At 48.9% G+C, this 23,566-nt stretch overlaps 1 protein-coding gene across 1 annotated transcript; it reads left to right on the top strand.

Annotated features, from left to right (window-relative positions):
• Nucleotides 1-3,603: 3,603 nt before the first annotated feature.
• CALCOCO1 (calcium binding and coiled-coil domain 1) lies at nt 3,604-18,616 on the top strand. Its single transcript, XM_065934272.1, has 15 exons — nt 3,604-3,702; nt 6,164-6,344; nt 6,686-6,788; nt 7,733-7,923; nt 9,387-9,545; nt 9,957-10,105; nt 11,758-11,848; nt 13,333-13,488; nt 13,691-13,945; nt 14,400-14,525; nt 14,987-15,082; nt 15,430-15,538; nt 15,759-15,964; nt 16,489-16,595; nt 17,558-18,616. The coding sequence occupies exons 2-15, from the start codon at nt 6,189-6,191 to the stop codon at nt 17,733-17,735; spliced, it is 2,082 nt and encodes a 693-aa protein (XP_065790344.1). The 5' UTR covers nt 3,604-3,702; nt 6,164-6,188; the 3' UTR covers nt 17,736-18,616.
• The last annotated feature ends 4,950 nt before the right edge of the window (nt 18,617-23,566 follow it).

Here is a 23,566-nt window from a genome sequence, read left to right on the forward strand (position 1 = left end):
AAGAAAGTATAAATTCACATGCTCAAACATGGCATGAGTCACATCTGTTCACATTCCATTGGCCAAAACATGAAAATGATCAAGTCCAAAGTCAGTGAAATGAGGGGACTTCCCTGGTGGTCCAGTGGCTCCATGCTCCCAAAACAGGGGACCCAGTTCAATCCCTAGTTGAGGAACTAGTTCCCCCATGCTGCAACTAAGAGTTCTCAAGCCACAACTAAGACCTGGTACAGCCAAATACAAAAAGTAAAAAAAAAAAAAAAAAAAAAAAAAAAAAAAAAAAATTCAGTGATGGCTCCTGGTTTAAGGGTTCCTGAGGTTTTGTTTTTGTTTTGTTTTGGTTTTTTGGTGAAGAATTCTTATTTTTAATCCAAGTATTGACATCAAAATGGTTGAGGGCGGGGAGGCACCCAGAAATGTCCTATATGATTGAAATGTCAAGAACAAACAAACGTGTTGTTGCTTAGTCGTGTCCGACTCTTTGTGACCCCATGGAATGTAGCCTACCAAGCTTCTCTGTCCATGGCATTTTCCAGGCAAGAGTACTGGAGTGGGTTGCCATTTCCTTCTCCAGAAAAAGTAAATATTAAAAGAGCGAAGTCAATAAGATGAGACATATACTCCTTCTACAGGAGATACTGCAAGCCACATGGCAATGGGCAGGGAAGGAGAAAGTAAATAATTTCAAATAATAAAGTCAATCTAATATGGCCATCTTCCACCTAGAGTACCTGACAGACATTACTAATTAATCCTAGCACTCTTTCCTCAGAATCCTCAACACAACATTTTAGGCAGTCATTAGCAATAATCTGAGTTTGGAGGAGAGAAAGTGTAATTGATGTGCAGTTCTCATGTGACTTTCTTGCTGTGCTGTGCTTAGTCGCTCAGTCGTATCTGACTCTTTGGGACACCATGGACTGTAATCCCCCAGTCCTCTGTCCATGGCGGTTATCCAGACAACAATACTGAAGTGGGTTGCCATGCCCTCCTCCAGAGGATCGTCCCAACCCAGGGATCAAACCCAGGTCTCCTGCATTGCAGGCAGATTCTTTACCACCTACCACGGAAGCCCATGTGACTTCCTAGACTCCAGAAAAACTTATGCATTCCCACTGCTGTATTTTTGCTTCAGCCTGGCATAAGCTTATCCTTTTCAGATCCCATTCAATAAAATTTACTGAATACCTAGCACACTACCTGACACACCTATTTGCTGAATTAATGTTTCACATCGCCTTGCACGATGTACACAAATGCCCAGTGAACACTTGTCCACTGAATAACAGCACTGTTCATTAGAACAGAGGGAGTTAGTACCCCGGGAGTTCCTAGGGTGGTAATATGGTGTATTGACTAGTTTTGCTTGAATCATAATTCTACCACTTACTAGTTGGATGACCCCAGGTCCCTTAAGTTGTCTGTGCCTCAATCTTCATCATATAGAAAATGTAAAATGAGGATAATAATAATGCCTATATATAAGACTGTTGTATTAATTGGAAAAATCTTTATCATGGTTTTGTTGTTGCTATGTTCAGTCACTAAGTCACATTCAACTCTTTGCAACCCCATGGACTACAGCACCCCAGGCTCCTCTGCCCTTCACTATCTCCCAGAGTTTGCTCAAATTCATCTCCAGTGATGCTATCTGACAATCTAATCATCTCATCCTCTGCTGCCCCTTTCTCCTTTTGCCTTCAATCTTTCCCAGCATCAGGAACTTTTCCAGTGTCGGCTCTTGTATCAGGTGGTCAAAGTATTGAAGTGTAAGCTTTAATATCACTCATTCCAATGAATACTCAGGGTTGATTTCCTTTAGGATTGACTAGTTTGACCTCCTTGCAGTTCAAGGGACTCTCAAGAGTCTTCTCCAGCACCACAGTTCAAAAGCATCAATTCTTCAGCACTCAGCCTTCTTTATGGTCCAACTCTCACATCCATACATGACTACTGAAAAAACCATAGCTTTGACTATACAGACCTTTGTCAGCAAAGTGATATCTCTGCTTTTTAATATACTGTCTAGGTTTGTCATAGCTTTCCTTCCAAGGGGCAAACATCTTTCAGTTTCATGGCTGCAGTCATCATTTAAACACATCGTAAACACCAAATAAATGAAGTTATTATTTCCAGCTCCAGCTAAAACTGAGTTTTCCTATAAGCCTTTATTCTGGGTGGAAGACAAAAACCAAGAACAACTGAGACTTGAGTCCCTGGACAGGCCTCATTCTGCATCCACCCCAGGACCTTGAGCCATCTCAGCAACCAGCAGCTTGTTCCCTAACTCATAAATCCTGACTAATGACACAGACATGTCACTTAAATGTTTGTGAAGCCCAATGACTTATTGTTAACTGCTTGGACATCTTCAGATGAAAGGCACCCAAGGGCAAGCACCAGATATCCTTATCAGTCATAAAAGCAAAATACTACCCCCAAACTTGGAAAAGGCAGAGGCTCCATAACAGTGCAGGAGAGAATTAAAGCAGGCACCCAGAAAGTGCAAATCAATTCTTAGAATGTAATTCCTTTATACAGAGACAGACACAGAGAGATCATTCTGAATGTCTCAGAGTACTTGGAGGGTCCAGAACACACAGGGGGAGCAGTATACCCAAGTCTTTAACAATACTCGGGGTGCGGAAGGAGTGTGAATCTTTCACCTCTCCTAAACAAAAACAGGAGCAACAATATGTCTCTTATCCTAAATTTAAGCCAGTTAACAGGCTTGGGCAAAGCAGTCCCCTAAGTGGCTTTTTTTTCTGAATTGTGGCCCGTCCTGAACTATGCCAGGTGTCCTTTCCAACGTGAACTTCATCTTTCCCCCTTCTCCCCCAACCACCACGTCAGACAATGGATCCTCCTGGACCTAGAGGCCATTCCAGGGATGCCAGGCCAGGATTGTATTGGCAGACCCCTGGCACTGAGACCTTAAAGTTGGGGCCGGGGGGGGGGGGGGGGGGGCGGGAATCGTCAGCGGTGCCCAACACATAGTTTTTGCAGGGCCTGTCCCTGATATTTAAGCAGAGAAACTACTGCCACAGATAATAGTTTCCTATCCGATAAATGGTAGGGTTGCCGTGATGTAATAGCAAGGACACTCGGAGCCGTGCAATCCTACCATCTCATAGCTTTGATACTTTAGACCGGTTTCGTAACTATTCTGGGCTTTGGCTTCTTCATCTATAGAGAGTTGATAACAAAACTTCCTATCTCACATGTTGTGTTAAAGGTAAATGAGAGAGGAAATAAAAGTAAACAAGAGGGTATACCCGAATGCTTCTGCCGGCTCTAAAGTATTATACCAGGAGCGTTAGAGCCGTAACTCCTCCCCACCCCCTAAACACGCACGTTACCAACTAGCAGTCGCCACTAATATAGCCTGCCCCCTCCCAAGGCATCTTGGGCCTTGAAGTCCTTTGGTGGCCACACCCTCGTTGGCTGCAGTGGAAGTTAGAACTACGCCTCCCAGGATGCAGCGCTAAGGCAGCCACCACAGCCGCCCTCTACTCCGCCCTTCTTACGCCTAGCCTCCTGGGATATGTAGTCCCGGTTCTGCGCTGCTTCAGTAGGGAAAACTGCGCAGGGGAACCACAAACCCCAGAAGCCCTCGCGCCCACCCATCTCCCTCCCACTCGGAGTCCGAGTGCTGTTTTTGTTGTTGGTGAAAGGTGAGGGAACAGCTGATCCGTCTGTGGGGTAAGAAAACTTGGCCTAATTTGGGGGCGATCTTATGGGGGGTCACCCCACTTTCCAATCTGTGAAAGGATCATCTAAGGGAATCGTAGAAGGGGGAGCAGGAGCGTTTGAGCGTTAACACTTTCCGTACTGGAGAAGCCATCCCCACTGTTTCGGGAGTTCTTGATCTCATGGGGGGCCTGATCACGGGGGTTCCCTCTGACGGTTCTTGCCTCCCTCTCAATCCTTCTCTATAAAGCTTGATACGCTTAAGGGAACTCGAGGGAGGCTTAAATCTGCTCGTTCTCGGCCCAGCAAGACTTGGACCCACAAACCTTCTCTTTCCCCTTACCCCCTACGCCGTTCCCCCCGATCAATCCAAAGGCCTTCACTACTCTGGATCCGTGGGGAGGGAACCCTTCCAAGATGTAGAATGTCAAAGAACTCTAGAGCCCTACAGCGTGGTGGGGGGATGGGGACCCCCCCCCCCCCATGCAAACACCTGAATCGGGCTACACGTACACACCTTGGGTGCCCATAACTCTCTTTCAAACCTGGGGGGTATTTCCAACTGTTATGAATTTTGTGGGGAATATTGTCCTGGGTGCCCAGGACAATGTCTTTGAGAACAATTCAGCCCCTTTTAAGAAAGCCAGAATTGTATTGAAGGGGAAAAAACAGACTAGTTTCCACTAGTTTCCAGACTAGGGATTTTTCAGAGATGAAAATAAAGAGACACCTCTTGTTGTCAATTAAGTCTCAAGTTTGGAGGGAGAAGTAGCTCCTTTTTATAGAGCTGGCCCACCTTCCTTTCTCTACTGAGTTTCTGTCCCCTTTTAAAGTCCCTGCCCACCTGACTTAAGCCTGGTGTGGGTTTGTGATGTTTGAGGGCGTGCACATGACTAGTGGCTGTGGTTGGTTGGACGCCCATTATTGTGGTTGACACAGGACTAAGTTCAGTGGGCTGGAGATGAGAGTTGACAAGGACCATCTCACAGTCCTCTGCGGCAGAATTCTCTTGATTATTGTTACCTTTCCTCACTCTACCCTCAGATTTTCCAGTGAACTCTCCTCACCCAACTTAGAACACCTTTTCTTCTTAATCCCATCCTATAGCATGCCTCCAACTACCAGTCCAAGCAGATGGAAGGGTTCAGACATTTAGAATTGAGGCTAAGGGGAACAGAGAAAATGAGGGGGAAGGGGAAAACTGGAGATGGGTTAACAGTCAAACCAGTAGGTTTCGAGCCCTGCTCAAGACCTGAAGAGAAGAATGTGAGTTTCTTTTTGAACTGTTTCTCCTCCTCACAACATTATGTGCACATCTCCCCGTCCCAAGGCCCCATACTTCCAGGCTGTCCCTACTTGGGGTGGGGCTTTTCTGGCTCCAGGCCCCCACATTCCATCTCCCCACAGCACCGCGTTCCTGCTGAGTGTTCCACCTCACCCTTGAAGCAGCCGCCTCCAGAATTCTTTACTTTCTGGAGTAATAATTGAGGGAGAGAACCTGTATTTCCTTCCTTTCCCTTTGTCTCTTGGATGAGAGTACAAGCTATTATTATTATTATTATTTATGGCATAAGACAGCCAAGAGATGGGAAGAGAGGGTGAGAGTTCATGGGCTTCAGGATTGGTCAGCCACATTCCAGCTCCAAAGACTGATTGTTACTTTAAGAGATGGTTGCTGTTTTCAGGTGTCACAAGTCATTTCTGGATACAGCTGGAGTGAGCAAGGAGACCTGCTGAGGATGAGGGGGCCCCCATGCCTCAGCTGGAAGTTGAATCTAAGAGCCAGAAGATGTGAGGGATGGGGTGAGGAGATGGAGGCTGAAGAATTTGGAATATTCAAGGCTATTAAGAGATGGAAAAGGAAGGACTAACTGAAGGAAGCAGAGTCTGGGGTACTGAGGCTTGGTCAGTGGGGCTGTGAAAAGGGAGCAGAAATTAGATCTTAATTCTAGGAAAAGTCTATGACTCAGAGGGTGCAGTGTGAGACAAGATGTGTACCAACAGCAACAGCAAAGGCCAGACCTATGCCCTAGAAGCAAAGATTTATACCTTTATTTTGTGTGTGTGTGTGTAATAAAGTTTTATTAAAGTATAAAGGAGATAGAGAAAGCTTCTGACATAGGCATCAGAAGGGGGCAAAAGAGTACCCCCTTTGCTAGTGTTAGCAATGGAGTTATTATACTCTCCAATGAATCCAAAGAATGTCTGGAGGTTGTAAAGACCTCACCAGACCTACTCCCATAATTTACATTTTAAGATAACAGAGTTAGCCAGAAGGTTTAATCCAAAGATTGTCCTCAGGCAGGATACATCCTTGTAAAGACCCCTTTAAAGAGTCCTGTAACTCACAGGGGTTGGAAACCAGATCCACCTTCATCTACAGGGGCAGGGGCTGTGGGTGGGTAGGGACAGAGTTGTGGGGCAGAGAGGTAGAGGGGAGAGATTTTTAGGATATTAAATCTTTGTTTCACAGGAGGGCAGATAGCTCGAGACCAGAAATGGAAGAGTCATCACTAAGCCGGGCACCATCCCGGGGTGGAGTCAACTTTCTGAATGTAGCCCGAACCTACATTCCCAACACCAAGGTGGAATGTCACTACACACTCCCGCCGGGCACCGTTCCCAGTGCCAGCGACTGGATTGGCATCTTCAAGGTATCCCTGGGTCCCCTTCGGGCTCAGGTTTATGGGCCATGAGTGGTGTGGAATAAGGGGAACGACTTGGTTTCTGGATCCTCAACCTCATAATGATAAGGAAGAAGGGAAAAGGATGTCAGAAATGGCAAAGGCCATCTGTGTAAGCAAAGCCCACCTCCTCCCTATCTTAACCTTGCTCTCTCTTGACACACCAGCATCCCTCCACTTTCCCTGTCTCTCAGCATCCTTGCCACAGCCACACCATCCTGCCCGCCCCCCGCTCAGCCCCTCAGCCCTTTGCACCATCTGAACCTGGGAGGTACCTCACCACATCCCTCTCCCACTGTGGGCTCTGACAGGTGGAGGCTGCCTCTGTCCGGGATTACCACACATTTGTGTGGTCTTTGGTGCCTGAAAGTGTTACTGATGGTTCTCCCATCCATGCCAGCGTCCAGTTCCAAGGTACAGGGAAGAGGGGAAATCGGGAGGGAGGGCTCAAAGGGATGGAGTTTGGAAGTGGGTAATGGGCTCACCAGATATATTGATAGAATCATGGGATTTTCACAGCATGAGGGGTTCAGACATGAAAGGAACAGTAAAGGGCCAATAGCCCTGCCTCCTAAGAAAAAAGGAGGGAACTCCTCCTGTGGAATTAGGAGGTAGGGAAGAGGGAAAAGTGGCTTCATATATTAACAAGAAGATGCTAATTCGGTTCTGAAAGGTTCTGAAAGTAGATCTCAGCTCTAATACTTATAAGCTGTTTGACCTTGGGCAAATTACTTACCCTTTCTGTGTCTGTTATTTTAACAGTAAAAGGGGATGTCTGGCTTACAGGAACAATATGAAGATTTAAAATGATACAGATAAAGCTGTTAATACAGTTCCTGGCACATAGTGGGTACTCAAAAAAATGATAACTAGCATTGTTACTGGGTTTCCCTAGTGGTTCAGTGGTAAAGAATCACCTGCCAATGGAGGAGATCTGGGTTCAATCCCTGCGTCGGGAATATCCGCTAGAGGAGGAAACAGCAAGCCACTCCAGTACTGTTGCTTGGGATATCCCATGGAGAGAGGAACCTGGCAGACTATGGTTCATGGGGTCGCAGAAGAGTCAGATATGACTTATCTACTAAACAACAACAGCATTGTTGTTGTTGTTGTTATTAAGGAGGGTAGGTTTGGGCAGAAGAGGAAAGAGGGCTAGGCAGAAAGGAAGGAAAGAGTATCCCAGGGATCAGAAATAGCCTGTGGGAGACAAGAGGAGAGAAAACAGTCTATAGAACAGGGAGCAAGAGACTGGAGCCAAAGACAGTGGATAATAAGACACACCAAGGGGAAGAGGGTCTGCTGAGTGCCTGAGGGCCTGGCATCATATTGGGGTCCGGGGTCTGTACTTTTCCCCACAGCCAGCTACCTGCCCAAACCCGGAGCCCAGCTCTACCAGTTTCGCTATGTGAACCGCCAGGGCCGGGTGTGTGGGCAGAGCCCCCCTTTCCAGTTCCGAGAGCCACGGCCCATGGATGAACTGGTGACCCTGGAGGAGACCGATGGTGGCTCTGACATCCTGCTGGTTGTTCCCAAGGCAACTGTGCTGCAGGTGAGAGCAGAGCAGCAGGGCTGTTCTGGGCGAGGGTGCCCCCTCCTGCTTCACCCTGCCCTGGCTGTAGCCTCAGCTGCAGACCTCATTGGGGGTACACAAAGCCTTGCCTACAGGAAAGTCTCAGTCCAACAGTCACACACACGTAGGATAGGAGAGCAGACCACCCACAGGCCAGCATCACTCAGTATTTCCTAAGAACTTTTTGAACCTCCTTCTCCTGGGGCTGCATCCTTCCCTGGGCTCTAGAGGAAGATGCAGAGGATGGAGGGAGGCCCCTTGGGGAAGGAACATTCCGAGGAAGGGAAGGATGAGACCCACTTCCAGGATGAGTGAGGAGGGAGAGCAGATCGGTAGGGCCCCAGACCGGTGGAACAGCTACCCATATGTGGCCCATCAGCACTTGAATTGTGACTGGCCTAAACTGAGATGTTCTGTATGGATAAAATACACACTGGTTTTTGAAGACCTATATTAAAAAAAGAATGTAAAAGATCTCAATAATGGTTTATATCAATCCCATGTTGAAATGGTAACATTTTGATCAACTGGATTAGATGAATGAATTCCACCTGTTTCTTATTATTTTCCTTAAGCATCTACTAGAAAATTTTAAGTTATATTTAACTTAAATATATTTATATATATTTATAGTTATATTTAACTTGTATTATTTTTCTATTGGACCAAATAGAGAAGGATTAGGGAGAGGAGGCAGATGTTAGCAAGGAAGACTTCCTGAAGGAAGGGGAAAGATAGGGCCTGGTGGGGAGGACGTCCATGCCCCCGACAAGAGATCAGGCCTGAGGAAGGCTCAGAAGGTGGGAATGAGTAGTTTGTGATTTACACAAACTCCTGCCCTCTGGAACCGTCTAAACTTACGGAATCACCAGAAGGATGGGAAGAAGATGCTCATATCTTACATAAGTCAGTGGTGGGTGAACTCCTACCCAGTTTCTGTTTTTACATTCATTTTTCTCATTTAAACGTTCCAACAATCCAGGCTAGGGGATCACATGACAGATTAGGAGAGAGACTCAGAGAAATTAAGTACTTTGTTAAGAGTCACCTAGCTAGTGAAAAAAAAAAACGTACTGGAGATTTAAACCCACATCTGTCTGACTCCAGAATAAATGGGGTAAAATTAGGGGAGCCATCCCTTTTGTCTGTGTGGATTGAGAAAGACTTCTGCCAGGTCAGGAGTTCCTGCTATTGGTGGGCAAAGAAGGGGCAAGGCCTCAGGGAGGAAAGAGAAGAGGAGTGGGCAGTTAAGAGTTCGGGGAGCCCGTGTGTGATGGGCGATGGGCAGGATTTGGTAGCACACCAGGCCTCCCCAACTCTCCCTTTATAGCCTGTACTGATGTAATTTCCCCACCCTGACACCATCTGCAGAGTGGTGGGGACAGGACCTTGGAATGGGCACTTCACAGGCAGAACCCAGCTTCTCATCCTGTCCCCCGTAGAACCAGCTGGATGAGAGCCAGCAAGAGAGGAATGACCTGATGCAGCTGAAGCTACAGCTGGAGGGGCAGGTGACAGAGCTGAAGAGCCAAGTGCAGGAGCTTGAGAAGGCTCTGGCCGCGGCCAGGCAGGAGCATGCGGAGCTGGCAGAACAGTATAAGGTGAGAGTTGGTCCGGTGGGGGGAAGGGCCTGGCTGCCCATCCGGGGTCCAAAATCTAAACCCTGTAAAATGAAGACAGTTAAAGGGAGATGTTAGTGGGCTCTTAAGATGGTTCTGGCATTAAAGATACAGGCTGAAGGGGTCAGAAATAGTAGTAAACTGGCTGTGATGGGAGACTTGTCCCAAACTGGTAGTGAGACTCAGTTCTCTGAGTCAGAGGAGTGCTGAGATAGGGTGGAGGTGGCCATCTTCACTGGAAGGGGATGTTCCCTTACAGTTTCTTCTTCAAGGAAGGTGACCGGGTAGAAGGGTAGATAGTCAAACTTAGGAATTCTCCTTCTAAGCCTTTAGTCCACGCATTGCAAGGTGAGTCTCAGCTTCTCTCTTCTTCTTGGGGAACCTTAATTCCAGGGGCTTTCCCGGTCCCACGGGGAGCTCACAGAAGAGAGGGACATCCTGAGCCGACAACAGGGAGACCATGTGGCCCGCATCCTGGAGCTGGAAGATGACATCCAGACCATCAGTGAGAAAGTGCTGATGAAGGAGGTGGAGCTGGACAGGTGAGGGGACCCCTTCCACCCCCATCACTTCCCTTCGCTTCCCGTGACCCTCGAACCTCAGCCTCCTGTGTCAAGCAGGCAAGACCTGCCTGCCGGTTTCTCCTTCCCTTCTCAGCCCCACTCAGGGTATTCCAATTCCTAAGGATATCCCTGTCTGTCAAGCTCTGTTCCATCTTTCCTAACCTATTCTGTATTCCTTACCTTTGGAAATAATCATTAGTATTTATTGTGCAGCAAAGGTGAAGCAGGAGCTAGGAGTGCAGGATTTGGAAGAACGGAATGGATAGAATGTTCCAGGCAAGATAAGAGAGGATGGATTTCAGATTTTACTTCAGCAAAGCGTAAGATTAGACTCTGTTCTCAGAATTAGGAAATGTTAGAACTGGTGATCCCGAAATGTTATGGGATCTTTGCCCTGAAAACAGGTACAAATCAGAATCTTAGCATTGGGAGAAAGGTAATGTATTTAAGAGGGTATGTGAGGGAAGATCACTGCCTCAGAAGGTGGCCTCTTTATCACAAAGCTGTCATTTGTTTTATCTCTTGTGTCATATTTACTCTCCTATAGCTTTCCTGATTGGTCCTGGTTTAGACCTCTGGAGCCACATAGAATAAATTTCTATCTTCTGCTAGACAACTATTCTCTCTACCAGATAGCACAAATATTGGCCACCTCCCTTGCCTCTCCTTCAGATTTTCACCGGGAGAAACACTTCTTTCATCAAATGGCATAATTAAGTTTCTTTCATTCAGTGCTGGTAGATTTAATATCTTTTTAAAAACTCTTTGGAGAAAAGCAGCATGCTATCCAAGACCCAGAGTAAAAAGTGAGTTGGTCCCTAAGGCCTCTTCAGTCTAGGATGTGTTAGTCTTGCCCCAGGGAGATACTAAATGTCTAGATTCTAAATCATGGAATAGAAACGTTGGGATCAAACCAAGCATCTGGAAAAGATCAGGGACTGTCTAGACCAGGGGTCAGCAAACTGTGGTCCACATGCCAAATCCAGCCTACCACGTGGTTTTGTATAGCCCACAAAACCAAGAATGGTTTTGACAATTTTTAATGGTTGACTAACAAAAGAAGAGTTATATTATGTGACATGTAAAAATCGGATGAAATTCAGATTTCGGTTTTCATAAGTAAAATTTTATTGAGACAGCCAGGCTCATTCATTTACATAGTGTCTGACTTTTATCCACACTCCCGTGGCAGAGTTGAGAGGTTGCCACAGAGTCCACACAGCCTGTAGAACCTAAAATACTTACTCTCAGGCCCTTTACAGAAAGCACCTGTTGACTTCTGACCTAAGTCAAAAGTTTATCATTAATGATGACTGGCCCCTGTCTACAAAAAAGTGGATTCCAGTCTCAATTGAGTGCAAACAACTAGGAAGTCATCTACAGAGCTTCCCTCAAAGTGATACACAGAGAGGAAGGAATAAATGTCTATTCCTAGACTGTGCTCTAAAGCCAGCAATCTCGGATACTTGGGGCTTATACCTGGATTATTTTGTGTTGGGAATTTGGGTGTCCCAGAGAGGTGGAGCTTTGGGCTAGACAAGCCCCAGCAGCAGGGCTAATGACAAAGTCTAAGTCTTTGTTCCTTCTCTGGAAACTGATGAGTCACCTGACATTGTGTCCACCACTCACAGGGTTAGAGACACGGTGAAGGCCCTGACTCGGGAACAAGAGAAGCTGCTTGGGCAGCTGAAGGAAGTGCAGACAGACAAGGAGGAAAGCGAGGTAAGGGGTCCAAGCTGGTTTGCCTTCTCAGTTGTCCATCTGTTGTTTTACTGTAAACTTACGTCTGTAAATTCAGGTGTATAACATTTCCTTATTAAATGATGAAAGCAATTAGATAATTTTGGTGGATACCAAACTTTGAAATTGGAGGTTGTGGATGACTGTTTTGTTGGCCTCAGCAGCTAACCTGTTTATGTATCGTGTGTGGTTATACAGTATTGAGTACACCTTGAGTCTCACATACAGACCAGTACAAGTGATCATTTTTAAGCTTCTACCTTGCAATCTCAGTTCACTCTTCAGGTCAATAGAAAATACAGTTGAAACTTTATTCAGAGGTTTTCACAAAAATGAATTAACCTGGAAGCACATGTCAGTGCTTGGGGATCTCCAGTGTGCTAACATGTGAGTCTATGCATTGTTTTCCAACATAATTTTTCATAATTTGGAAGAAACTGAAATCAAATATTTAAACTTCCAAATGGCTTCATCAGAACCCTAGGCTTCCGTGGGAGATGGTCTGAAAACCACTTGCTCAGCAGTGAAGAGTAGGTAAAATTTGAATGGACAGAGATGAGAGGGAGGCCATTCTAGGAACAGAGGAAGACATGAGCAAAGGCTTAGAGTTGAGAATACACAGGGCAGTTGAATGTGTGGGTAAAGAGTTTGAAGTAAGACCTACGTCAAATTGGAGAGGTTCTTGAATTTAGTCTTTATTCTATAAGCAGTGAGAGGCATTGATGATATTTTAAGTAGAGGATATGTTGTACTTAAAGAATGTTCTTAGAGACTATTAATCTGGGAATTCCTAGGCAGTCCAGTGGTTAGGAGTATGCACTTTCATCGCTGAGGGCTTGGGTTCAGTCCCTGATCAGGAAACTAAGATCCTACAAGCTGCATGGCATGGCTAGAAAAAAGACTATGAATCTGATTGCCTTGTGAGATTATTCAGTGATCCAAATGAGCAGAGCCTGAGCTAATGTGGTCATGGTCATGGTGACAGCAGAAAAGGGAAAATGGCTGTGAGCAAGGTGAAGGATAGAGAAGCATCCTTCCTATGGGCCGCTAGGAAGAGAACAGAACCACACATGGCACCAAAGTGTCCAGTCTCAATGACTTGGGAAGTAGTACCATGGACAGAAACAAGAGTGGCATGCATGGGGGTGGAGTGGGAGGAAGAATATGGCGAGTGTGAGAGCCTACATGACATCCAAGTTGAGTTTCGGTCTAAAAGGGGAGCAGACATGAGGCTATGGGATGCCTAGATTCACATAAGACAACCCCAGGCTGTGCCACTGGAGATGGGACATTCAGGATTGAGTTGTTTTGTGCTGCGAACCCAGGAAGGGCTGGCCAGGGGTGAAGGCTTGAGTTTGTGTTAAATCTAAGGAGTGGAACCTTGGCTTTTCTCATCACAGAGGTCCATCTGCCCGGTCACCCCAAATATATATTCCCTTTCCTTACCTCCTCTCCACCTCCACCAGGCTGAGCTCCAGATGGCACAGCAGGAGAACCGCCGCTTGAATTTGGAGCTGCAGGAGGCCAAGGGCCGGCAGGAGGAGCAGAGTGCTCAGGCCCAGCGACTGAAGGACAAGGTGGCCCAGATGAAGGACACCCTTGGCCAGGCCCAGCAGCGGGTGGTGAGTGAAGCCCCTGGGCAACAGGAAGTAGCGAACGTTCCAGGGAAGGTTGTAAACAAATTGGGGGAAAGGCATGGCTCAAGACTAAAGAACCCAGTCCTGAGATCCTGATGCCACGGGGGAGAGGAAGGAACCCAGTTGTCTTCCTGGCTCAACAGATGACTCCTGGGAGCCCTGATTCCATCTCCTCCTTTCTCCCGAGGCTGAGCTGGAGCCCCTGAAGGAGCAGCTTCGAGGGGCCCAGGAGCTTGCAGCCTCGAGCCAGCAGAAAGCTGCCCTTCTTGGGGAGGAGTTGGCCAGCGCAGCGGGAGCCCGGGACCGCACCATAGCCGAGCTGCACCGCAGCCGTCTGGAGGTGGCCGGAGTCAACGGCAGGCTGGCCGAGCTCAGTCTGCACTTGAAGGAGGAAAAAAGCCAGTGGAGCAAGGAGCGGGCAGGGCTGCTGCAGAGTGTGGAGGTAGTGGGATGGGGGATCTGCAGGCTCCTGGTCACTACCGCCCCCACCTCAGTGTGGTCAGATCCCCTGGGGGGAGAGAAACAAGGGTGAGAACCTTCATGGACTTCGGGGTGGGGAGGGCCCATGAGGGAGGTATTTCACTGTCCTGGTATGGCCCCTCCTTGCAAGGAGTGTCAGTTCCTGATCTTCATAGCACCTGCCTTTGTTGACATCTTGATTCAGATACATGTTTCAACCTAGGCCCCAGCCCTGCACAATACCCATTCCTACTCAGCAAGGCGCCTTGCTGTCAGAGCCCTTCCTTCTTTTGGGGAATGAGGAAGGCAAGAAGGGAAGATGTCTCTAAATGGCTCCAAAACATTCAGTCCAATAAAGAAGAGACACAGTGAGGAGTGGAGCTGTTACCAGGGCATCGCTTACCCTTACCCTCCGTTTGCCTCTCTGGCACCTCCAGGCGGAGAAGGACAAGATCTTGAAGCTGAGTGCAGAGATACTTCGACTCGAAAAGGCAGTGCAGGAGGAGAAGACTCAGAGCCAAGTTTTCAAGACTGAGCTGGCCCGGGAAAAGGACTCTAGCCTGGTGAGGCACCCGGCCTCCCGGGGCATCAGTGCCCCTTCCCTCTGCCTTGGCTGTGGGCTCAGAAGTGCCGAGCACTCACTTCCCTGGTGGGCAGCATTCCACTTGCAGGCCTCCCCTCCCTCATTGGTCGGAAGCCTGCCATGTGCCTTTCTGCTCTCGGCACACATTCTGGGCCCAGTGGGGATGACTCAGGAGAATTCTAGGGTGGCCCTTCTCTGACCAAGGCCTCTACACCCCAGTCCAGAGGCAGTCCTCCCAGTCCCCACTTGGGAGGTGGAGGCGAGGACTCAGGTGAGTCTCCTGCGGTTGAGATGGGGCACTCAGAGGAGGAGAGTCAGGCCTCCCGTGTGTCGGGGCAAGCGAGGAGCGAAGGCATGAAGAGTCGTGTTTCCACGTTGTGGTGTCCAGGTTCTAGGAGGCACATTCTAGTCTCCAGATTCCATCTGGCCCTTTCCCCCCAGGTGCAGCTGTCAGAGAGCAAGCGGGAGCTGACAGAGCTGCGCTCAGCGCTGCGTGTGCTCCAGAAAGAAAAGGAGCAACTGCAGGAGGAGAAGCAGGTGAGAGCCCAGAACCCAGCCCCTGGATGCCTGAGTGGAGGACCCGAGGGCTCGGAGCTTGGTGACTTCTTGTCATCTCTCGGCTTAGAGATGGACATCAGTAAGAAGGGCCCAGAGGCTAAAAACGGGACCATGGCTCCTCTTAGAAGCCCACCCGGCAGGACAGAGGAGGGTTGCTGGGGGAAGAGGGTGGGCGTGGGGGGTGGGAATCGGCCTTAAATCCTCCCACCCTTTGATGAAGGCATCAAAATCTGAGGAGCTCAGAGATCACCCTGGACCAGGGGAAGGCTCTGTGGAGCTGCCTGGTTCATACCTTCTCAGCCTCTCACACTTCTCCCCTCTTCCAGGAACTGCTGGAGTACATGAGAAAGCTGGAGGCCCGCCTGGAGAAGGTGGCCGATGAGAAGTGGAGTGAGGACCCTGCCACAGAAGACGAGGAGGCCGCCGTGGGGCTGAGTCTGTACACCCGCAGTCTTGTGACCCCCCCCCCACCCAGCTCTCCCCGCCCCCGTGTTGGGAAAACACCATGTGCCTCCCTGGGAGCAGCCTCTGCCCTCTGTATTTTGCCTTCTTCCTTCCCAGACTCTGGTCCCCAATTTATTAACTGTATTTCTCCTTCAGAGAAGCCAGAGCTGATGCAACCCTCTTTCTTCTCTGCCTGCTCCCTCGCCTGCAGGCTGCCCAGCGGCTCTGACAGACTCAGAGGAGGACGAGTCTCCAGAAGACATGAGGCTCCCACCCTATGGGCTGTGCGAGAGTGGAGACGCGGGCTCCTCCCCTGCCCCGGGGCCACGAGAGGCTTCACCCCTGGTGGTCATCAGCCAGCCAGCCCCCATCGCTCCCCAACTCTCAGGACCAGCTGAGGACAGTAGCTCAGACTCGGTAAGCAGAGAGGAGAGACCGAACAGGGGCGGGGACAAGGGGTAGGCCCAGTCCCAAGTGGCCCAGCCTCCAGAGCAGCTTTAGCTTCCTGCTTTCTTTGGAGAAGAGGCAGGCCCAGGCTGTCTTTAAGGCCACCCAGTAGACACCACCCCAAAACCCAGTCTGACCCAATAGCTCACTGCTGCCACCCCCTCTTCACATACCCGTTCTCTTCCTGTGCACCAGCCCCCATCCAAATGCTTCTCCTGGGACTTCCCTGGCAGTCCAGTGGCTAAGATTGCTCGCTCCCAGTGCCCACATTTCATCCCTGGTCAGGGAACTACATCCCACATGCCATGATTAAGACCCACTACAGCCAAATAAATTAACAAACAAAAAAAACATGCTTCTCATGCCCCACTCTTACTACAGCCCTCTGTTAACAACCTCGGCCTAGTCTGCTCTTCCCTTACCTGTCCCAGCACTCTGCTCCCCCCGTCTTGGGACACTACCCCAAGACTCAGCACTATCCCTTTGGTGCCCAGGAGGCTGAAGATGAGAAGTCGGTCCTGATGGCAGCTGTGCAAAGTGGGGGTGAGGAGGCCAACCTGCTACTTCCGGAACTGGGCAGTGCCTTCTATGACATGGCCAGGTGAGTGCTCAAGGGGGCAGACAGCAGGGAGGATGCCGGTGGAGAGGGCATCCAGGTGAACCATCCTCATGCCCTTCCACCCCTCCCCCTTCTTGGCCCCAGCTAAGAAAAGGAGATGCAGTTGTGTTGACACAGAGAGTGACCCACCGCCCCAAATCATTGCTGCCTTCAGGCAGTCCTCCCCCATCCTGTCAATGCACATGTGCACTCAGAGGCCCTGCCTTTAGCTGACTTCTGTGTTGTTATAGCACCATCTTCCGCGGAGCCCAAATTGCCCTGCATCCCCTCTCTCCTGCCCCTACCCCTTCCGCAACCACCAGGTAAGTGCCTAGGCTCTGTCAGGGGTTGAAGGGAGGTGACCAAGGGCCCCAGGGACAGGGACAGAGAGAATACTGGGGTCCAGCATCCATCTGATCACCCCTTAGATGCTGCCACTCCTCTCTGACTCCCCTGGTCAGTCCTTTGGGTGGGGAATTCAGGTATCAGATTGTGCCCCCGCTGCCTTCCCTTTTCCCCCTGCAGGTCAAGAGGGGAAGGCAGGGAGGCAAGAGAGGTTTTATCATCCAGCCCCCAGCTTCTCTTGGATATGAGATGGGCTCAGGGCAAGGAGGAGGTGATGCTGTCATCCTTCCAGGCTGGAGCAGGAAGATGAAGGACGATGTCAGAGTCATTTTCAGCCTCATTAGGCAGCAGACGGAGATGGAGGGAGGAGAGCAGGAGGTTGGGGGAAGGGCTATGTACCAGAGCAACCATCAGGGACTAAAGAAAAGAGGGCTCGGGGGAGCCGGGAGGCTAAGGCTTCCAGTGCTGTGGGGAGAGGGATACTGTGAGAGGCTTGGAGAGGACATTAGGAACAGGGTCATCTGGGAGCCCACGTGTGTGGGTCCCTCTCCCTGAGGTCCGAAAGCCAAGAAGGCAGCAGAGCATGTTGACCCTCTCCTTTCCCCTCTGTCTTTCTCTAGTGGCTTTGCTGTGGGTCCCTTGACAGAGGCCAGCACTGGGGGCCCTGCCACCCCGCCATGGAAGGAGTGTCCTATTTGTAAGGAGCGCTTCCCAGCTGAGAGTGACAAGGATGCCCTGGAGGACCACATGGATGGACACTTCTTCTTCAGCACCCAGGACCCTTTCACCTTTGAGTGACCCCACCCCCCACTCCCAGTTCACACACAGACACACACTTACACACATGCACACACTCACGCATAGACATACACTTCGGTTTCATCCCTCTTTTCCAACGCCCTCGGCTCCATGATATTCTGTTGCCTGACAACCGCTCCCATGTGGTTTCATCCCAGGCTCCCCAACATCATCCTCTCCCAGCTGGCTCTTCTGTCCAGGCAGGAGTTCCTTCTTGGAAGCAGTGGCTGCATTTACTCCCTGAAAACGGTTTTGGAGGAACCAAGATGGAGGAGGCCTTCTCTAGGGGGAATGGAATCACCCCCTCCTGGCCCCGGTTGCTTCTGTTAGTCACACCAACCACTGCACCACCACCACCACCACACACACTCACACACTCACACTCTCTGATGCCCCAAAGCCAATTCCTGGGGCACACCCCCACCCCTTTTGTTCGGGGTCTGTGTTTGTTTACCTGAGTTTTCTCTGGGGCCTGCATTGACATCGTGACTTCTTTAGGTCTCTTCCGGTTCTGAGCTTCTCTCGTTCCTCCTCCTGTTCCCCCGCTGCTTTCCATACCCCAGCCTAGCCTTTTCCATACCATTAGATATTAAGTTTGGAGGTTTCTTTTGTATTTTTGAGGTTTTCTGTACTTTACCTCCTGTCCCTCTCCACCACCATCCCCCAGGGTCCTCACATGGAAAGAAATAATGTACTTGTGCCTTCTCTGAGGGATGGGGGAACAAATGGTCCCAGGTGTCCCCACTTGCCAGCCCTCTCTCGCTCACCAGGTCCCCCCCTCAGCAATAAGAGCTCCCCCCCATTGCCCTCCCCCTGCCAGTAGTTGAACAAATATATTTATATGATATGTATAACTATTCTAATAAAATGTGTTCTTATCATGAGGTGTGACTAGAGAAAAGATGCTCAAGACCTCTGGCTCTTAGAGCTCGGTGGAGGAGGGAGGGAGGGAGGAAGGGCCCCCCCACCCCCAGCCCCATGCTTAGGGAGGAGACTGGCAGTATTTTTCCATGATGCCTCCATATGCTGGCCACCAGTGGGAAGTGAGGAGAGAGGAACGTTTGTCTCAAATGGGCGTCTGGTTGGGGAACACTGCAGTGCCGGAGGGGGCAAGCCGAGGGGGAGGGGAGCATTGTTCCGAGGTGGAGCAATATGGGACCTGGGATATGGGCTGAGGTGTGTGTCTTGAAAGTAGGGTGAAGTTTCCACCGCTGAGACCTTTACTCTCCAAAGCAGCCTTCACTGTACCTGAGCCAAAGGACAGACATTACTCCCAATAAGAGTACACCCCTTTGAGTATCAGCTTGGTAAAAAAATGTCCTAAACCTCCTACCTCTAGAATTATTTGAATTTCTCCCAACCCTGCCTCCCTCTCTCCCTCTGTTGCAATCCTCAGATACCAGTATGCACATGCAGACTCTACAAACACAAAAACACATTCATCCACCCTAACCAGCTTCACAGGCTATACAGACACACACGCAGCATCATAAAGCATGAATTAAGGACCCACGTGCTCACCAAGGCTCTCGGCAGTACCCGGCATTAGCCGTGTCTACAGCCCACTGTTCTCCACTCCAGTTGCTCCCTTATCAGCCACCCTCCATTCCCTTCAGGGCCCATGGATGGGCCACCCCCACCATTCCCTCTCTGCATTCACCTGAAACCTCCTTGCCCACCCCCTTCCAGCCCCACCTGGGTGACATCTTACATCCTTCCTTCTCTCACGTTGCTGTCTCCTAGCAACCCCATCTCGTTCCCTGAATCCCTTCCAAGGAAATTAGAGATAATGGATCTCTCCTCTCTCCATCTCTACTCCTCTTTATTGATCCTCCTTTAATGAAAGTTAATTATAACAATGATTTAATTAATAGAATCCCTCTCTTCCTTTATTGCTTCCCGTATTAAGACTATTAATAAATACGAGCTGGGCTGACAGAGGCATCCATCACCCGCCTGGGATTCCCCCAACCCTCCTTTTTCCCTCCCCCTTATCCCCTCCCTCTCTTGGCCTATAAACTTGCCGGGGTAGTGGGGGTTAATCAGAGAGGAATTATGAGCCAACATCCCCAGCAGGAGGTGCATTTAATGAAATCACTTGTGATTTATGTCTGGGGGTGGTTGGAGAAGGAAGAATCTGGAACCCAGACATCCTGCTTCTAGAAGGGTACCCCCCACCCCAGTGCAAAAGAGGAGGAAGGGAAGCAGAAAGAGGGACCCAGGGCTTTACTGCCACCCCACAGCCCCTGCAAAGCCACACACACCCTGGCAGGAGCCACATGGGTAGCTACAGAAGGCCATTGACACAGAGGCTGCCAATGCTTCCTAGGAGTGTAGTGTAAGTTTCACTCTTTCCCACCTCCACAGCCCAGTTCTGCTTCACCTTCCCAATCGACTCCGCACTTTCCTCCTTCATGAGGCCCCCCAGTCCCTCATCAGACCCCTCAACCTGGATATCTAGAAATTTCCAGCCCCTCCTTTCTCTGCCCTTAGTATGTTTTCTGGTGTGCAGTCTGCACCTTCAGACTAGGAGTTCCCTGGAAATGTAGAACAATTTCTCTTCCTCACTTATGATTTGCCTACCCCAGGTGCCAGTGCCTGACACCGGGTGCTCAGGGGAGAGCAATTGACTGCACAGGCAGGGAAGGAAGACAGCTGGGTTCCCATCAGAGTTTTCTCCTACTCATGGTGTGGTATTTGGCAACTCAGCCTTCCTACTGTTCCCCTCCTGTAATGGATCGTCTGTCTTCCTCTGCTTCCCAGTACTCTTGCAGAAAGTGATGGACCTGAATGGGCTCAGACCAAGTAGCAGCAAATAGGAACTCAGGTGTCAGTATTTGGTGAGGGATGAATGAGTCCAAACATCACTCCCCCGTTACAGAACCTCAGTGGCTGCCTGTTACCTACAGGAATGCAATGTGTGCCAGTCGGGGCACTTCACCAACTGGCCTTTCCATTTCCCATCCTACCCTAAGGAACCCTGGACTCCAGGTTTACAGAACCACTCCACAGAAATAGGCACTGCTTTTGTATGCCTCTGAGCACATGCTTTCGCCTCAAAACACACCTCCTTGTGAAGCCTTTCTTCATCCCCTTCATTATCCTCTGAGGTACCACATGCTAGCACTTTGTCAAAACTCACTATATCGTGTCTGCAAGTTTTTCTTCTCTCTCGATGATAAGCAGCTTGAGAGAAGGGGTACTTAATTAATCAAGACTCAAGGAGACAAAGCTTCCTGTGGATAATGACATGGGGGCTGAGTCTTAATCAATGTGTACTTGTTAGCTTAGTGTGTGCAAGGCAGACAGGACAAAATGGTGAAGACTGAACTCACTAAGAAATCCCAACTTTCAACGCTAAGAAATCTTGATTCTCACTTAACTCTGAATTGGATTGGATGTGACCTGGGAAGTGAAGCTGGACAGATGGATCATAGACATCTACTCGTACATATCCTCAACAAATCCTCACTGAATGCCTACCATGTGCTAGGTGCTGTTCTAAGCACTAGGAAACTGCATGAACAGACAGGAATGTGTACGCTCAAAGAGCTTACACTCTATTGCAAGATCATGAAAGTCCAAAGAAACCAATTAGGAACCCACTGTAATAACCCAGGCTAGACCATTGAGCCCAGAACTAGGGAGTTTCCTGCTGGTCCAATGGTTAGAGCTTGACACTTTCACTGCAGTGGCCCATGTTCAATCCCTGCTTGGGAAACTAAGATCCCAAAAGCTGATCATCGAGGCCAAAAAACAGCGAGCACTGAACTTAAGCGGTGTCAAAGAGGAAAAGAGGCAGAATTCTTTAGAATGCAGAATTAGTGGAACTTGTTAATAATCAGATATGGGGATTGAACAGGAGTCCTGTTGATCCCAGGTTTCTGCTTTCAGTGACCAGATAACCAGTGATGCCATTCACCAAATTAATAATACAAATGGAGAAATAATACATTGAGGGGAAAGGTTATCAGTGCAATTTTGCCTTGTTGAATTCCCAGTGTCTTCAAAATCTTTCAAAGGAGACAGGACTCCAGTAGACAATTGGATAGATATTTAAGTCCAGAGCTCAGGAGAGTTTAGAGCAGAAGAGAGAAACTTAAGATCCTTGTAAGTAAAGATGATACAAGTGAAGAAAGATTACCCAGGCCTCCCTGAGTGTAGAGTGAGAGGTCAGAGGACCAAGGGCAGCACTCAGGAGACCATCAACATGGAAAAGAAGGATGGGGAGTGCTAAGCCATGAGAAGAAAGAAGAATCAGAGAGGTAGGAAGCAACTCAGGGGAGGTGAGTCAAGGAAAAAGGCCACAGCAGCAGTGTAACAGAGAAGCCAGGGAATGTTTCCCTGGAAACAGCTGGTTTGACAGCCAGAAGGTCACTGGCAACTCAGCAAGAGGCACTTAAGGAGAGTGTTGCAGGTAGAAGTAATTGTACAATTGGACTTCACAGAGCCTGAAACAGATACCCTGCAATAGATATGCCATTCTTCTGACCCATGGGAACTGGGGACATGTCTCTAGTCTCACAGAAAAACAAGGACTCCTAAGTCAAGGTGTAAGAACAATCAAGAGTGGGAACTAAGATGTCTGGATCCCCCATCAAAGATCCTGCTGCCTGTGACCAGTCAAGGTTAGGCACTCTCTAAGCCTGCACTGCCCACTTGGTGGCCACCAACCACATGCCACTACTGAACACTTGATTTTTTAAAATTTCTTTTGCTTTTTGGCCTTGCAGCATGAGGGATCTTATTTCCCCAACCAGGGATAGAACCTGTGCCCCATGCAACAGAAGTTTGAGTCCTAACCACTGAACCACCAGTGAATTCTCCACTAAAACACACTTGAAATGTGACGAGTATCGACAGATTTGTCAACTGCAAATTGCATAACAAATTTCACATTTAACACCAAAACTAAAACAAATTTAAAATAATGTTATATTGACTGCATGTTGAAGGGATATAATATTTTGAATAGACTGGGTTAAATAAAATGCATTATTAAAGTTAGTTCACCTAGTTATTTTTAAAATGTGGCTAATAGAAGGTTTTGGACTTCCCAAGTGGCACTAGTGGTAAAGAACCCGCCATCCAATGCAGGAGACGTCAAAGATGCCAGTTCAATCCCTGGGTCCGGAAGATCCCCTGGAGAAGGGCATGGCAACCCACTCCAGTATTCTTGCTTGGAGAATCCCATGGACAGAGGAGCCTGGTGGGCTATGGTCCATAGGGTCGCAAAGAATCAGACACAACTGAAAGTGACCTAGCATGCATGCAGGCACTAGATTTTAAATTATGTATGTGACCCATATTAAAGTTCTACTGCACAGCATTAGTCTAAGCTCTGCCACTAAATAGGACCCCTACAACATGGACATCCCTAAATTCACCCAGCCTTCCAATAGCCCTCCTAGCAGAAAGATAAATGCCTGGAATCCCAAGATTGCATTCTGTAGGTACTTGTATGTCTCATGCTCCCAATGCCAACACCCATGGCAAGAGATTCTAGTGTCCAGTACCGTACCTCCCAGTTTCTCTGTGCCTGTCCCTTCTTCTCCAGGTAACTGTTGATAATCACATAAGAGCAGAAATGTCCTATTGTAACTCTCAGAAAAGTAGATTTTTTCCCCCACCTAAGAGTTCCAAATTTCTCTCCCAACGCTAAATTTAAAAGCCATGTCTTCTCCCGTTTCCTCCATTTCTCAACTCCTTCTTTGCCTTTCTGAAACCTTGGAAATCTCTCAAACTGGTAGAAACATAGTGTGGTAGCAGTTACCAGGATTTAGAGATCTCTAGGAGAAGGCAATGGCAACCCACTCCAGTACTCTTGCCTG

This window comes from Muntiacus reevesi, chromosome 4 (genome assembly GCF_963930625.1).
Source record: "Muntiacus reevesi chromosome 4, mMunRee1.1, whole genome shotgun sequence".
NCBI lineage: Eukaryota > Metazoa > Chordata > Mammalia > Artiodactyla > Cervidae > Muntiacus > Muntiacus reevesi.